The 17,555-nt window shown below is 36.2% G+C and overlaps 1 protein-coding gene across 1 annotated transcript in view; it reads left to right on the top strand.

Moving 5' to 3' along the window:
* Positions 1–17,555, top strand: part of SCN11A (sodium voltage-gated channel alpha subunit 11) — a 113,908-nt gene that overhangs the window by 77,363 nt on the left and 18,990 nt on the right. Inside the window, exons 21-22 of the mRNA XM_036737969.1 lie at positions 548–664; positions 2,701–2,976. Coding sequence (XP_036593864.1) covers positions 548–664; positions 2,701–2,976 — 393 coding nt within the window. The remainder of the gene's footprint in view (positions 1–547; positions 665–2,700; positions 2,977–17,555) is intronic.

The raw sequence follows: 17,555 nt of genomic DNA, 5'->3' as shown, positions 1-17,555 counted from the left end.
ACTTCTAGCCTCCCATCTCTTCAAAGAAGGGAGGAAATGCATTTATTATCTCTTCTTTCTGGATAAGTTTGGTCATTATCATTACGAAATGATGAGGAATGGGTGTGTACACCATGGTGTCATCTTGAAAGAATTCAGACTCAGACTGTCTCCAAGCCAAACAATAGGACATCTATTGGGGGTGATGCATCCAGTGGACCCTGCTCTTTATGCAAGTCAGGACCCCTAGTCAGATTATGTGTCTGAGAGTGTGAGAGGGTGAGGCTTAAAGAAGATTGATCTCTCTTCAGACACCATTTGACTAAGCAGGTTTTTCATTGAGCATCTGTGCTAGGTTGATCTCTATATTAAATAAAGACACTGATCCAAATGCCAAGCATGGAAACAGGGACCTGATCATAGATAAACTTTGTGTCTGTCCTAGTACTAACACAATACTATGAATGCAGTAAGTACTAAATCCATATTTGTCAAATACAGGACTATGTATGCTATTTCCTTAAAGAGCAAATGTACGCTGTTAATTGGTCTTTGTTTTTCCTCCTAGGTCTCTATCGTAAGCCTTATTGCTAATAATTCAAAATCATCCTTGTCTTTTAAATCCCTTCGGACACTGAGAGCCCTGAGGCCCTTGCGAGCACTGTCCCAGTTTGAGGGAATGAGGGTAAGCCATGGGGAGCCCAGGGAAGGTCAGCCAGTAGGGAGATAAGTGGAGTACTGGCTTATATTTTTTTCAGCAAAGGCAGAAAGAAACTCTGTTCCTTGTGTCTGTTTGATCCATGATTATGTCTTCAGCCCTCCATACACATGATTGTGCCCCTCTTGTGCTTTTATGCTACGTGAGAATATATGAAAGTATGTTGTGGTGCTGAGGGCTTTGAGTTGGGAGCCAGAAGACCTAGGTTGAATCCTAGGGTTACCATGGAGTAATGTGTTACACATGAGTAATGTGGTCAAGTCCTTTGAATTCTAAGTCTCAGTTTCCTCATTTGTAAAATGAAATCATGCCCTAAAGTCATCATCCTAATCGATTAACCAATAATCAGTTCTTAAGTGACTATTATGTACTGGGAATTATGCTGGACGATGGTGGTAAAAGTAAAAGAAAGAAGCAATCCCTTCTCCCAAGGACTTACATTCTAAACGGGAAGACAGTAAATACACACGGAATATAAAAAGAGTACATGCAAATATACATAATGCAGTTAAATACAAAGAAGAGAGCATTAGCAATTGGGTGGTGGTGATGGTGGGTAGGAAAAGCTTCACACCAAAGATGGTTCTTGAGATGAAGAGGGACCTTGAGGCTGAAGTGAGGAGAGAGAGTCTTCTAGGCATGGGGGATGGCCAGTGTGATGGCAAGGGGATGGCCGATGGGGTGTAATGGGTAAAGAGTAGAGAGAAGCCCAGTTTGGCCGGATCATAGAGTGTTGGGGGTGGGGAGAATGATGTCTCATGAGGCTGAAAAGACAAATTGAGGCTAGGTTGTGAGGGAATTGAGAAGATAACCAGAAGTGCTTAAATGTTATCCTGGAGGAAATAGGAAGCCATGAGAGTTGTTTGAATAGGGGAATTACATGGTCATATCTGTGCATAAAGAAAATGATGGCAAGAATATGGAGGCTTGTCCTGGAGTGGTGGGAGACTTGAGGGAGAGAGAGACCAATCAGGAGACTTTTGTAATAACTGGAGCCAGAAGTGATGAAAGCCTGAACAAGGGTGGGAGCTGGGTGAATAGAGACATAATAGTTGGATTCTAAAAATGTTGGGAGTTAGACATGACAAGATTGAGCCCAATAATGCTTCCCTTTCTTGAAGAATTTCTCTTTGGGGGTCTTTTGACATGTAAATACTCACACTAGATGACTTATTATTAGGAACCTGAGCCTTAGATATGAAGTGAATTGCCCAAGGTCATGTGACAGAGGTGGGTTCAAACCTGGTCTTCTAACCCTAACTCTAACACTCTTCCCACTGCAGCATGTGGCATGGGGATTGGGTGACTTGGGGGTAGGGTCATAGTTTAGATGTGGAAGGTATCTCTAGAGGTCATCTAATCTAACCCCATCCTTTACAGATCTAGAGAGCTTAAGTGACTGATCCAATTTCACACAGGTTGTAAATGGCAGTTGGGATTGAAATGCATGTCTTTGACTTTGAAGGGCAGCTAGATGGGGTAGTAGATAGAGCACCAGGCCTGGAGTCTGGAAGACTCCTCTTCTGGAGTTCAAATCTGGCCTCAGATACTTACTAGCTATTTGACCTGGGGCAAGTCACTTAACCCTGTTTGCCTCAGTTTCCTCAATTTGTCCCAGTTTCATCTATAAAAGGAACTAGAGAAGGAAATAGCAAACCACTCCAGTATCTTTGCCAAGAAAACCCCAAATGGGGTCATGAAGAGTCAGAGGTAACTGAAGTGACTGAACAGAAACAACTTTGACTTCAGATGTATCCCTCTTTATACTATACCATACAGTCTCAGAAGAATCTGAGACTCCCAACATTGGGGAAGACATCAGAGAGGGCCTCCTCTTCCCTAAGGCCATCTCTGTTGGCTATGAGGGGATCATCTTTACAAAGAGTAAATGTACATCCAAGAGAAATGAAGCATAGTTTGTGCAACAAGGAATGAGACCACAGGATGAAGAGAATACACACTTAGAGTAATGATCTGCCTTTCTCTGATCCTGTTTTCTGCAGGTTGTTGTCAATGCCCTTGTTGGGGCCATCCCAGCCATCTTAAATGTTCTGTTCGTCTGCCTCATTTTTTGGCTCATCTTCTGTATGTTAGGGGTGAACCTCTTTTCTGGGAGATTTGGAAAGTGCATCACTCAAGTTGAAAAAGAAGCTATAAACTACACCATCGTTAACAACAGGACATTGTGCGAAATGGGGATCCACCCTAATGCATGCTGGAGTAATGCTAAAGTCAACTTTGATAATGTTGGAATTGGTTACTTGGCTCTTCTACAGGTGGTAAGTGGCATAACCACTGCTTCCCATCCCCTACCACTCAGAGCACAGAGGGAAAAGGGTGAAATCATCATGCCAACCTTCTGCATCCTAGCTACTTCTCTAAACTTTCCCCTGACTCTTCTTTCCCATCAAGCTTGTTCTCTCTGTCCTCTAGACAAGCTATTCTTGGTTCTCCTTGTAACCTTTGCTTAAGATGCCTTTTTCCTACCTTATAATTATCCAAATCTTATCCAGTTTTGAAGGCCAGCTCAAAGATCTTCTTCTAAGAGAACTGTCCCTCCTTTCTGTACCTCCTTACTCTGACTACTTAAAACATTGACTTCATGTATTTTGTACTTACTTATGTATTTTCTTATTTGTGAGGATAATGCCATTAGCCACTTTCTTAGATGAGAGCTGAATTTGCCCAGCCAGTGGACAGCTCTTATCAGAAAGCTACTGCCCCTAACAATCTGGTCAGTTCAAGCCGGCATCAGAATGCCTTCCCCTTACTTGTGGATAAACACACACTGAAGGTGGATCTACTGGCCTGGGAGTAAGAGATAGGACACACATTCCCAGGCTAATCCCAAATGGAGAGATCTTGAGGAGGAGACATAAATGCATGCCTTAAGTTGGAAAGGGTTGGGATTCCAAAGCATCATGGACAGAAAGTTCCTGGAATAAGAATAATTCCTAGCATTTATATAGAGCTTTAAGGTTTGCAAAGCACATTACAAATATCTCATTTAATCTTTTCAATGACCCTTCAAGTTAGGTGCTATGATGACCCCCATTTAATAGTTGAGGAAAATGGGGCAGGTGGAGGAAAAATGGGTTGCCCAGGATCACGCAGTCATTAAGGGTCTGAGGCTGGATTTGAACTCAGGTGTTTGTGACCCCAGCCTCAGTGCTCAGTGCCAGCTAGCTGCCTGGTCCCAGTGCACCATTTGAAATTTCCTCCTGGGAAGGAAGGCCACGTGGCTTCACACTTCAATGAATTGTCTCAGCCCAAGTGAAACAAGTGGCTAGAACCAGATTACCAGCAGGAGAGATGCACTTGGCCTTGGTTTTTGTGGGTTAGGCTTCTGTATGGGGGTAACAAGATGTTTTCTTCCTGAGCATGCCCATGCCTTTGAGCTAGCTCAGCCCTAGTAGGTTTTACAAGTTGGCATAGTTTATGGCAAGGACTGTGGAGCTGTTTCCTTTCTGTCAAACGTTTGTGTGCTGGAACAATGTCCTCATCTTCATTCACAAAGTGCTTGTGTCTCATTTACGGTTTTCCTTAATAAGTCTGAGGCTTTTACACCTAGGGACCATCTCTCATACTTTTGTACTCTTTATGGTTGTTAGAACGGACTCTACAAACACTTAAAAAGAAGCAGATCTAATCCAGCTTCACACACTTAAGTAGCTGTGTGAGTGTGGGCAAATCATTTAACCCTGTTTACCTCAGTTTCCTCATCTGTAAAATGAGCTGGCAAACCCCTCCAGTATCTCTGCCAAGAAAATGCCAAATGGGGTCATGAAGAGTTAGACACGACTGAAATGACTGAACAATAACAAAAGTCTAACTAAGTGCTCCATCCAGTAAGAGGGCCAACTCTCTTACTTCTCTGGGGGCCAGAGATACACAACTATGCACTATCATTAGCAATTGACCAGGGTATTAATTTATTAAATTTTATGTTAGATTTGCCAAGTTACCTGGATATTCTTGTCTGCCAATCACAGCGCTGCCCTATACCCCCCTTCCCTATATCAAGCTATCTGAGAAGCAGCAGTATGCTGGAACCTGATCCTATGGGCCACATTTTCATTATGAGCATTTATACCTTGGAAACTGGCAAATGCTACAAATCAGGGCTTGATTCATTGTTTTGATGACTGTGTAGTCTTAAGGAAGTATTGTTTGTAATTTTTTTTTCTAGAGAGGGGATTGTTAAACATTTGCCAGCACACCCCTGCTGAGAGAACCAATAAAATCAATTTGACAAATGCTTATGATTTCTATTTACAGTAGTAGACATTAATCACAAGGAAAAAATTGATTGGTAAGTCTAGTATCTAATGAAAAGGATTAATCAGATGGTCTTAAGGGATATCCTGGGGAGATATGTGCTCTACTCTAGGGATATACTTGCCAAACTGACAGGACAAGCAGTCTCCCCTTTATAGCTAAAAACACACCAGCAGATTCTTCATACACACAGAAGAAGGAGGATTTGAAATGATTATGATCCAACCTAGGAAAGAATTCCCTCTGTAGGCTAAGACCCTAAGGTCCCTAATGGGGTAACAATCTGATGAATTAAAAAACGAGAAATCTAAATCCTAATTCCCAGTATACTCACTCAGCAACCCCAGACTCCATCTTCTGATAGGGTGGCACAAGTGAACCCAAGCTCCAAGATCCTCTCAGCAATTCCCTTGCAGCTGATGCAGTCTCTCTCAGCACACCCTGCTCTTGCTCTCACCCCACTATTTTATGGCATCAAGTAACTGAACTTAATTCTACCACCTGCTCCCTTACCTTCATGTGGAGAATATAGAGTAGTAAAAAGTCAGCAATGCTCTTCCTGGAGCATATATTTGGGATTTCATAAGGCCTGAAGGAAAGGCGACTGGCATCTACCTGGGTCAGTTTTATTCCCTTAAAAGTCACTTAAGGCAGGGACTGAGGCCAGTGAAAAGTGAATTTCCCTAGTGTGAGAGGAGACTGAGAAAACTTTGAGATCTAGCCCCCAGGGGCAACTGCTTTCAAATGATGAAGTAAGAAAATGAGCAAAAGGGAATATAAGGAAAAAGACTGAACTTACCAAAGATCTCAGAAGGAAGAAAAGTCTAGTAAAAAAAAAAACCAGAGCACAAGCAGATAAATCGACAGGGAAGACAATGACAAAAAGGAAGGTGACCTCCAGGACATCTAAATAAGTTCAAGAATCTCTAAATTACTATTGCAAGACAGGGGAAAGTAAATAATGCTTGATGAAGCCAAGAATTCTGTGTATTTCCAGGTGAGCATGGAACCACAGGAAAATATTCCTAAAATTGTTCGAGACGGAAATAAGATTCATGAAATGAGAATCTATAGTGTGCACAGCAGAAATCATGAACAGAATAGGAAAACTTGAATTTGTGGTAGCAAATTGCTCCAAAGAAATGAGAGAACCACCTGATTGGGAATACAAATATGCAAGTAAAGTACAATCTAGAAGAAGAGAAGGGAAAAACGTCAAGAATGTTAAAAGAACACATGATGTCTGTGGAAGCAAAGCATCAGTTCAAAAAACCTAGAAAGCATAATGTTAGGAATAATGCAAGAATGCTTTTCAGGACTTCTTAACACAGAAGCCCAAGTGCCAGTTGAAAGAATCCATAGACCATTCTTCAGGGCAAACAACAGCAAACAGCAAATATTTGTTTCAATTTCTTAGACACAATATTTAAATTGAACAAGTCTAATGACAGAAAACAAATTCTGCAGGTGACCATGGAAAAGATTTCAAATTTAAAGGAAAGGAAATTAAAATAACTCAAGATTATTCTGTACCCACCGGAAATCACAGAAAGGCAATGGAATAATGTGTTCTGAAGAGCAAAGGTGCCACCAAAGGTGACATACTCTCCAAATCTGACCTTAACTATCAATCAGAAAGATGGATGTTCATTTAAAAGAGGCATTTGAATAATTCCAACTAAGAAAACTAGGCATTAGCATACATCAGAAATGCAAGAAAGCTAAACTAAAACCACAATCAGGGAAGACATAAGTAATAAAAAAATTACACCAGAAAAAAGGGGGAAAATCTAGATAGACTATGATGGGGTTAAATAACAAGAAAAAAGCAACAGAAGGCATTAAGATGATTATTTCTAAAAATACGCAAAGTGATAATGATCAAAATGAACTTAAAGAGAAATAATGGTGGAAAACAGGCTTGAAACACTATGGAATAAACCTCCAAACACTCTTCCTACAGGTGAATCAATAATTCCATGGTTGAAGAGAGATATTCTGTAATGGGAGATGGAAAGCTGACAATGCATAGAATCTTCAGGGATCTGTTGCTTAGAGAGATCACTACCTCTGAAAGAGTATTGTGCCTTCATAGACATGCCTCAGAAGGAGAGTTAGAGTGCTCCAGGGGCAACTGACAGCCAAAAGGGCGAGAAGGCATGAATCAGAAAGATTTCATGATAACCAGGGACAAACAAATGATCATGGAGAGGGAAGGGGGTAGTAATGAATGATATAAGCAGGAACATTTCTACCATGGGACAGTACTTCTATTGTCTCTCTCTAGGAATTGATACCTCTGGGAGTGAAGCGCAACAGAAAGAAAAGGGCTAGGAAACAAGATCTATGAGGCAATAATTCAAGAACTGTGTAAAGGGAACTAAAAACAACTCAAAAATAAAAAAAAAACTTTAGGAGCTTTAATTCCATTAGGAATATGGAAGCTAAAGAAGGTATACATGAGTATAGAGACATAAATGAAAAAAAGTCTAGAAAAGACAAAATTGGAAGAGACTGATGAAGCCAAAAGATAAAGACATCCCTTTTAAAAAGAAAAATGCCTGGAAAATGAAAAAACTAACCCAATTAAAGTTTAAGGGCAAAGGAAAAGAAATTTTACTTAGTTGAAAACCAAAATGTGCTAAGAAATAGATTACTAGACAAAAAAGAAGGAAAATGGAATTAATAAATGAAATAAACCCTTCATAATTAGGGAAAGGAGAAAAACAGTTGGGGTCAAAGCTTCAGGGTGAGGGGAAAAGAACCTATAGAAAGAGGATTTCCTTAAACAAAAATAATTGAAGAAAAGGCACAGAATGACAATGAAAATTCCTAATTCAGAAAAAACTGGTATTAGAGATTAATGGAGGAAAATTTAAACCAATAAAATGAGTCTTACATCATTTCAGAAAACAAAACCCTATAATCCGTTGCACACAAGAAACATAACTAAAAAGCCAAGAAGTGCACAGAATAAACATGAGGGGCTGGACCAAAATTTATTATGCATTAAACAAATAAAAAAAAGTTAGGACTTGCAGTCATACTATCAAAGAAAAAAAAATCACAACATAAATAAAGACCAACAAGGAAGCTAGATTACACTGAAGGGAATCATAGATAACAAATATTAAGTTTAAACTCAAATGTTCTAAAAAGCCTTAGCATCTAAACTCATAAAGGAAAAATCAACTGAACTACAAGAGGACATACTAATTCAATAACAGCAGGAGACTTTAATATCCCTCTCAGTTTGGGACAAATGTAACAGAAAGATAAACAAAAGGGGAAATACAGAATTGAACAAATTGAAGGAGAAACAACTATATGACTTATGATATCTTTTTTAAGGATAAGAAATTATCTTAATAGATGTTATATATAACAAATATTTATAACTTCCAAACTATGTGGAAAAAAATCTCAAAATATAGAGATGTAGAAGAAATCAAAACCACTTGGGAACAGAATAAAGTATACATCTCTGTTGTCCTATCTGCTACTGGACTTTTCGCAAGATTGCTTTCAGTGAATCTACAGAAGATGTAGGACACATGTATTTAGTTACACAAAGCAGTCATTTTTTCTTTTCTTATTTATTTACTTGTGACACTTTGAGTTCCAAGTTGTCTCTTTCCCACCTTCCCAATTCCACACTAAAGAAGGCCAATATTTGATATAGATATGTATTTGGAATCATACAATACATACTTCCATATATCAGTTCTTTTTTTAAAGATGGATAACATTTTCCTTCATAAGTTCTTCATAAATGATTTGAATAATTGTATTATTCAGAATAGCTTAGTCATTCACATTTACTTATTGAACAATATTACTGTTACTGTTAAAATGTTCTCTTAGTTCTGCTCGTTTCACTCTGCATCATTTCAAGCAAATCTTTCTATGCTTTTCTAAAACCAAACCTGCTCATCATTTCTTAAATCACAGTAGTATTCTATCACAGTCATATACCACTACTTACTCAGTCATTCACCAGTTAATGGACATCACCTTAATTTCCTTTTTTTTGCCTCCACAAAGAGATCTGATATAAATATTTTAGGAAATATAGGTTCTTTTACTATTTCTCTGATCACCTTGAGAAACAAACCTAATAGTGGTTTTCCTGAGTCAAAGGGTATACACAGTTCTCTAACTCTTTGGACATAATTCCAAATTGCTCTCCAAAATGGTTGGATCAATTCACAATTCCACCAATAGTGTATTTAGTTTCCCATCTTTTTCATATCCCCTCCAGCATTTGTCATTTTCCCCTCCTATCATTTCAGCTGATTTAGTAAGTATAAGATGGCACCTCAGAGTTGCTTTAATGTACATTTCTCTAATCAACAGGGATTTAGAACATTTTATATGACTGTATGCATATATTTTTGATTTCTTCTTCCAAAAACTGCCTATTCATATCTGTTGGCCATTTATAAATTGGAGAGTGATTCATATTCTTATAAATTCGACTCAGTTCTTTATATAGTTGAGATATGAGGCCTTTGTCTGAGAAACTAGCTATAAAATCCCCACTAAACACACCCCCCTCCATTTTCTGCTTTCCTTTTTAATTTTGGCTACATTGGTTTTATTTGTATGAAATCCTTTTAATTTAATGTAATCAAAATTGTACATTTTACATCTCACAATGTTTATAAATTCTTCTCTTATTCCATAAATATGATAAGCAATACATTCCGTGTTCTTCAAATTTACTTATGATATCTCCCATTATGTCTAGGTTTTGTATCTATTTGACCTTATCTTGGTAAACAGCATAAGACATTGGTCTATACCTAGGTTCTGCCAGACTGCTTTCCAGTTTTTCCAGCAAGTTTTTACCAAATAGTGAGTTCTTATCCCCAAAGTTAGATATTTGTGTTTATTAAACATGAGGTTACCATAGTAATTTACTACTGTGTATTGCATGCGTGCTCTATTCCATTGATCCACCATTCTAGTTCTTAGTACCAGCTAGTTTTCATAATTACCACATTACAGTACAGTCTAAAATATGGTACTACTAGACCTTTTTCCTTTACATTTTTATTAATTCTTTTAATATTCTTGACTTTTTGTTCTTCCAAATGAATTTGTTGTTATTTTGTCTAGTTCAATAAAATAATTTTTTTTGGTGCTTAATTGGGATGGCACTGAATTAGCGGGTTAGTTTAGGTACAATTGGCATTTTTATTGTATTTGCTTAGTCTACCTGTTAAAAATAAATATTTCTATAATTATTTACATCTGACTTTATTTGTATAAAATGTCTTATATATTATATACTCATATAATATATTATACTTATATTTATATTATATACTTATATAATATATTATATAATATACATTATAAAATATATATTATATAATATATTTTATATATTTATTATATTAAATTTTATATTATATTATAAATTGTATATGTTATATATAAATTATACACATTATATATACATTATAAATATTTTATTAAATTATATTTATAATATATTTAATATATTATATATAAAATACATATTATATAATATATTTATATTATATACTTATATTTATATTATATACTTATATAATATACTATACTTATATTTATATAGTTCCTGGGTTTGTCTTTGCAGGTATACTCTCAGGTGTCTTATATTGTCTATGCTATTTTAAATGCTGTATCTCTTCTTGGAGAGCTTTGTGGGTAATATATAGAAATGCTTATGATTTTCATGGGTTTAGTTTGTATTCTGCTACTTTGCTAAAATTATTGTTTCAACTAAGTTTTAGTTGAATCTCTAGGATTTTCCAAGTATGCCTTCATATCATCTGCAAAATGAAAGTTTATTTTCTCATTAACCATTCTGATTCTTTAAATTTCTTTTTCCTCTTTTATTGCCATTGCTAGCATTTCTAGTACAATATTGAATAATAATGGTGATAATGGGCATGCTTGCTTCACTCCTGATCTTATTGGGAAGGCTTCTAGCTTATCCTCATTACAATTAATGGTTTCAGGTAGATGTTTCTTATCATTTTAAGGAAAAATCCATTTACACCTAAGATTTCTAATGTTTCTAATGGGAATGAGTGCTATATTTTGTCAAAAGTTTTTTCTGCATCTATTGATATAATCATGTGATTTTCATAGATTTTGTTATTGATATAGGAGTATATGGGGTGTTCAGGGAGAACTAGCACCTCTGGTGTGAGGGCTTGCTGAATTCTTTTCGGGGCTGCTCATCCACTTTTGGTGTCCACCTCTCACCCAACTCTCACCTGTGGCTCCAAGAAGCTGTGGCATGTTCAGTAGCCACACCATGGTAAACTCATCTCAGAAGATGAGCTAAACCAGGTTGATTGACAGGCTTCAAAGCCATTGGCGAGGTAGAGGGTTGTCTACCCCAAGCTTGTGGAATAGGTGGATGAGAACAATTTGTTGAAACATCCATGAAAATAGCTAAAGAAGGCACTGTGGAGCTCTTAGAGATTAGTCACACGTCAAAGATGCCAAAGATTCACCACATCCTGAGCCATAGCCAGTTGTCTTGACTTTTGTTTTGCCATTGGACTTCAGTGATTCTGGAAGAGAGAGTGAGACTGACAACTTTGTGCAACTCTGCCTCACTTAAATTCAACTCACAAACACATTAAGCCATCACCTCATGATGTCTGTCATTGGTCCTCCTTGAAAATGAATCAATTATGTTAATAGTTTTCCTTATATTGAATCAGGCCTGCATTCCTGGTATAAATCCCACTTGGTCTCTTTGTATAATCTTTGTGATAAATTTGCTGTAGTCTCCTAAGTAATGCTTTATTTAGGATTTTTCAATCAATATTCCTTAGTGAAATTGTTCTGTAATCTTTGCCTATCATTCCAAATAATTTACTTAATATTGGAATTAGTCGATCTTTAAATGTTTGGTAGTTCACTTGTAAATCCATCTAGTCCTGATGTTTTTTTCTTAGGAAGCTCATTTATGGCAGTTTATATTTTTGTATTTTTCCACTTCACTTAGATTGTTAAATTTATTAGCATATAATTGGGCAAAATAACTCCTAATAATTGCTCTAATTTCATCTTTATTAGTGATGTATTCACCCTTTTAATTTTTTAAACTAGTGATTTGGTTTTCTTCTCTCTTTAAAAATCATATTAACCAATGGTTTATGTATTTTATTGTTTTTTTCATAAAACTCAATTTCTATTTTATTTATTAATTCACTAGTTTTCTTACATTCAATTTTATTAATCTCACCTTTAATTTTCAGGATTTCTAATTTTTTTATTTAAATTTATTTATTTAACACATTTAGTTTTCAGCATTGATTTTCACAAGAGTTTGAATTACAAATTTTCTCCCCATTTCTAACCTCCCCCCCACTCCAAGATGGCACATATTCTGGTTGCCCTGTTCCCCAGTCAGCCCTCCCCTCTATCACCCCTCTCCCCTCTCATCCCTTTTTCCCTTCCTGTCTTGTAGGGCAAGATAAATTTCTACACCCCGTTGCCTGTGTATCTTATTTTTTAGTTGCATGCAAAAGCTTTTTTTTTTGTTTTTGAACATCTATTTTTAAAACTTTGGGTTCCAAATTCTCTCCCCTCTTCCCTTCTCACCCACCCTCCCTAAGAAGTCAAGCAATTCAACCTAGGCCACATGTGTATACTCAGTTGGGTGTCTTACCCCACAGGAAAGAAGAGGGAGGAAGATAAAAAAAATAAAAAATAAAAGGGGGGGGATGATGGAGGGGAGGGCAGATGGGGGTGGAGGTAATCAAAACAAACACTTTGGAAAGGGGACAGGGTCAAGGGAGAAAATTCAATAAAGCGGGATGGGTTGGGAAGGAGCAAAATGTAGTTAGTCTTTCACAACATGAGTATTGTGGAAGGGTTATACATAATGATACACAGGATTTCTAATTTGATACTTCATTGTGGATTTTAAATTGGTTCTTTTCCTAGTTTTCAAAAAATTTCATATCCAATTCATTGATCTGATCTTTCTCTTTATTGATGTAAGCATTTAAAGATATGAAATTTTCTCTGATTACCACTTTTCCTGTATCCCATAAATTTTGGTATATTATCTCATTATTATAATTCTCTTTAATTATGTTATTTATTATTTTTATGATTTGTTCTTTGACCCATTTATTCTTCAAGATTAGATTAGTTTGCAATTAATTTTTAATCTGTGTTTCCATGGCCATTTACTAAATGCAATTTCTATTGTATTATGATCTGAAAAAGATAGATTTAATATTTCTACTTTTCTTCATTTGACTATAAGATTTTTATACCCTAATGTATGGTAAATTTTTGTAAAGGTGCCATGTACTACTGGGGAAAAGGCATATTCCTTTCTATTCCCCATTCAGTTCTCTCCATATGTCTATCACATCAGGCTTATCTACAATTCTATTCATCTTCTTGACTTCTTTCTTATTTATTTTTGGGTTAGATTTATTTAGTTCTGAGAAGGAAAAATTGAAATTTACCACTATTATGATTTTTCAATTTCCACCTGTAATTCATTTACCTTTTCCTTTACAAATTTGGATGCTATAACATTTGGTGCATATATGTTAAATTTTCATATTACTTCATTATCTATGGCACTTTTTAACACAATGTAGTTTCCCTGTTTATCTCTTTTAATTAAATCTATTTTAGCTTTAATTTTGTCTGATATCATGACAGTTGCCCCTGTGATTTTTTTATATCAGTTGAAGCATAATAAATTCTATTCCAGCCCTTTATTTTCACTCATTTTTGAATGTGTTTCTTGTAAACAATATATTGTCAGTTTCTGGTTTTTGATCTATTCTGCTATCTGTGGAGTGAATTCATTCCATTCACATTCAAAGTTATAATTACTAGCTATGTATTTACCTCCATCCTATTTCCCCCCATTGTTCATGATTCTTTCTCTTTTTCACCCTATCCCTTTTCGGAAGTTTAGTTTACTTATGACCACTGCCTCTCTAATCAGCATAGTCATCTAAGAATCTCTCCCTTATCCTATCCCCTTGCCCTCCTGTTGCTCTGTAAGTTAAGAAGACTTTTATTCCCAATTAGATGTATATATTATTCCCCCTTAACCCAGGTCTGATGAGAATAAAGTTCCCATGCTGCCTGCCCTCCACTCTATATTCCTCTGTCGTGTAAAAGTTCTTATACTCACATCTCTTTTGTATGAGAAAATTTGTTCCATTTTACCTCTCCCTACCCAATTTTATTTTTAGGGTCATCCCATTATAATCAACTGAAGCTCAAGCCCTCTGTCAATATATACTACCCTAATAATGATAATGTTCTTAAGAATTACAAATATCCTTTTCCCATATAAGACAGTAAATAGATTGACCTTATTAAATCCTTTATAATTAGTCTTTCATGTCTACCTTCTTCAGTTTCTCCCAAATCTTGTATTTGAAAGTCAGATTTTCTGTTTAGTTCTGGTCTTGCCCTCAAGAATGTCTGAAAATCCTTTATTTCATTAGATAACAATTTTTTTCCTTTGTAAGATTACACTCAACTTTGCTGGGTTGGTTATTCTTGGTGGCAAATCCAATTCCTTTGCTCTTTGGAATATACTCCCTACCCTTTAGTATTTTAATGTAGAAGTTGATAAATCTTGTGTTATTCTGACTGTAGCTCCACAATATTTGAATTGTTTCTTTGCAGCAGCTTGTAATATTTTTCCTTTGACTCAGGGGCTTTGAAACCTGTGAGTTTTCATTTTGGTATCTCTTTCAGGTGTGATTGGTGGATTTTTTTTTAAAGAAATTCTATTTTACCCTCTAGTTCTAAAACTTCAGGACAATTTTCCTTAAAATTTTCTTTTTTTGAAATATAACATCTACACTTTTCTTAAATCACAACTTTAGGGTGGTCCAACAATTCTTATATTATCTCTCCTTGATCTATTTTCAAGGTCGGTTGTTTTTCCATTGAGGTATTTCACATTCTCTTTTAGTTCAATCAACAAAATTTCAAATGATCAAGGTAAAATCACAATAAAACCAGAAAAATAAAATTATTAGAACTACTATGCATAGTTATGCATAAAGTGTGTTCATAAAAAAAGAATACCTTAAAATATAAAATACCCAAACTAAAAGAAGACCAAACATAGATTTTAAATAAGCAAATCTCAGAAAAGGAACTAGGTCTAGCTGTAAAGGAAGTACCAAAGAAACTCCTGAACCTGATGGATTTACAGGAGAATTCTAACAAATCTTTAAAATGACAAAGATGGTAAAAGATATGAATAGTCAATTATGGAAGGATTATGGAAACACATTGGTGGAGCTGTGAGTGAGTATATCCATTCTGGAAAGCAATTTATACAATTTATAATTAAGCAAACAAATACTGTGCTTATATTTCAAGAAGAGAACTGATAAGAAGAAAATCTATACTGACACCTAAGATATTTACAATATTTATGGCAGCATTTTTCATGATAGTAAAATGGAAACAAAGTAAATGTCCATCAACTGGAAAATTGCTAAACAAATTGGAGTGTTACATGAGTGCAATGGAATATAGCTGTCTGGTAAGAAATGACTGATATAATGAATACAAATAAGCATGCAATCTATGTGAATAGATGAAGAGTGAAGAAAAGAATATATACAATAACTCTACAGTGTAAATAGGAAAAATAATAGCAAAATGATAAAAAAAAATTACAAAGAATAGGCATTGCCCCAAAGAATGCGAGAAGACACTCCCACTCCACTATTTTTTGAGGTAGGAGGTCCATAGGTGTGGAACATTACATATATTTTCATACTTTTTCAATGTTTAGATTGATTTTGCTAAATTATTTACTCTTTCTCCTTTTAAAATAATATTTGTTATATAGAATGGCTCTCTCAGAGGGAGATAGGTAGAAAAAGGTTATTGGAGGGAATTCTGTCAATGTAAAAAATAACATTTGAATAAAATTTATTTTAAAAATACTTTTGAGTACCTGCTATATTTATAGCAAGAAAGATTCTTGAAGGTTGTGCCAGCAACATATGAGGTCAGCCAATTTCAATCTAGCTAGAAAAATGAGCATCATCTAGACACATTGAGTCTTTTTTCAGAGGACCAGTTTGGTTACATACACAGGGAATTAACAACAGAAGGTTTAACACTAATCCGATAAGTTCTTTGGCCACTGTCACCCATGAATACTTACTTTGTTGGCACCTGCTGCAGAATGCTGAAAATGTGGAGAAGGCCTAGGAAGAAATTGATAAGAACTTCCAAGCTGCATGAACACATACTGTGGTAGTTGGTGACCCTGTAAGGTGTGAACAGGAAAGGACAAAAAATAAGTTGGCATATATAGTTTAAGGTTAAGAAATGAAAGAGAAGTAAGCTTACTATAGATAGGTTGTGCCTGGCCATTATTTCTGGGTTCCATTGTTAGTGGCAATATGGCTGTCAGTGTTTCCTTTTCTACTGTTTGAGGATCTCCTACCTAGTGAGTCTGAGTCTGGTGCGAAGACAGATGAAATTAAGATGCTTTGATCAATGTTCAGTGCATTCCAACAATCCAATCTCCAAAAATCCAGGACCAAAATGTTATATGGCTTAGAGCAGTACAACACTTCAGATAAGTTGGGCATCCTTTGGCACCAGATACGAATAACCCAGATACAAATAATCCAATGTCTTCCTCAACTAGAACAGTCAATATGGAAACGCCACTCTACTTCCTGTAGAAGTTTTCACCTGATAGGTAATACTTCCCTTCTCAGATTAGACATTTCAGAGTCCCAGGGCTGCCAGGCAGTAGGACCTACTACCATGTTGTAAGGGTGACACTGACATGCTTCTTCCTCATTACATATCACCATTGTGACTACTAATGGTGAGCATGTATCTCAAGTGTAATCTCTTCCTGGATTCCTTGAGTTTCAACTGTCTATCTCCCTATGGCGCATTGTTCTCATTTCATGCAATGTATCAATGCTGTGAATAGATGATACCAAATCCCAACCCCCTTTGGAGAACTATTCTCTCCATACCATTGCACTTCATACTAGATGGTCATGCAATACTCACACATTGAAATGGTAGGGATTTTTTTGGGTGTGAATTGTCTTAATGGAGGGTGGGTTTTGAGGGGGTGTCAGGTCCCAGCCTATGTTCTGGACCAATGAGGACACAACAGCCTATGTACATCATGTGGGCCAGCAGTACTTGGACTTGCCCCTAATCCTTTGTCTTCACTTCCTGGGCTCTTTTCTTTCCTTTTTTTTCCTTAGCAGGAATGAGTGTCTCTGTTACCAAATTCTTTTCTGAGTATAAAGGCTTTTTCTTTATCTTTGTCCTAGGCAGTCTGTAGAGCCTCCTGGAAGTTTCTCTCATCCTCATAATCCTGCTTTAGTTTTTCATTTGCCTTTTCCTCACCATTCTCAGTTTCCTTCTCAGTCTCTAGAATGTTGAGCCCTGAAACTGGGAAGACTTCTAGCCACTTGTCTGTTTTCTTCAAGGATCTCTTCCTCCTTTGCCAACTTGCTCCTGATTTCTAAAATTTCTTCCCCTGCCTCATTCCTTGCCTCCTACAAGGGCTTGAGTC

The sequence above is a fragment of the Trichosurus vulpecula genome, chromosome 9 (genome assembly GCF_011100635.1).
Source record: "Trichosurus vulpecula isolate mTriVul1 chromosome 9, mTriVul1.pri, whole genome shotgun sequence".
Taxonomy (NCBI): domain Eukaryota; kingdom Metazoa; phylum Chordata; class Mammalia; order Diprotodontia; family Phalangeridae; genus Trichosurus; species Trichosurus vulpecula.
The sequence above is the reverse complement of the archived record's forward strand: the minus strand, read 5'-3'. Positions and strand labels throughout refer to the sequence as shown.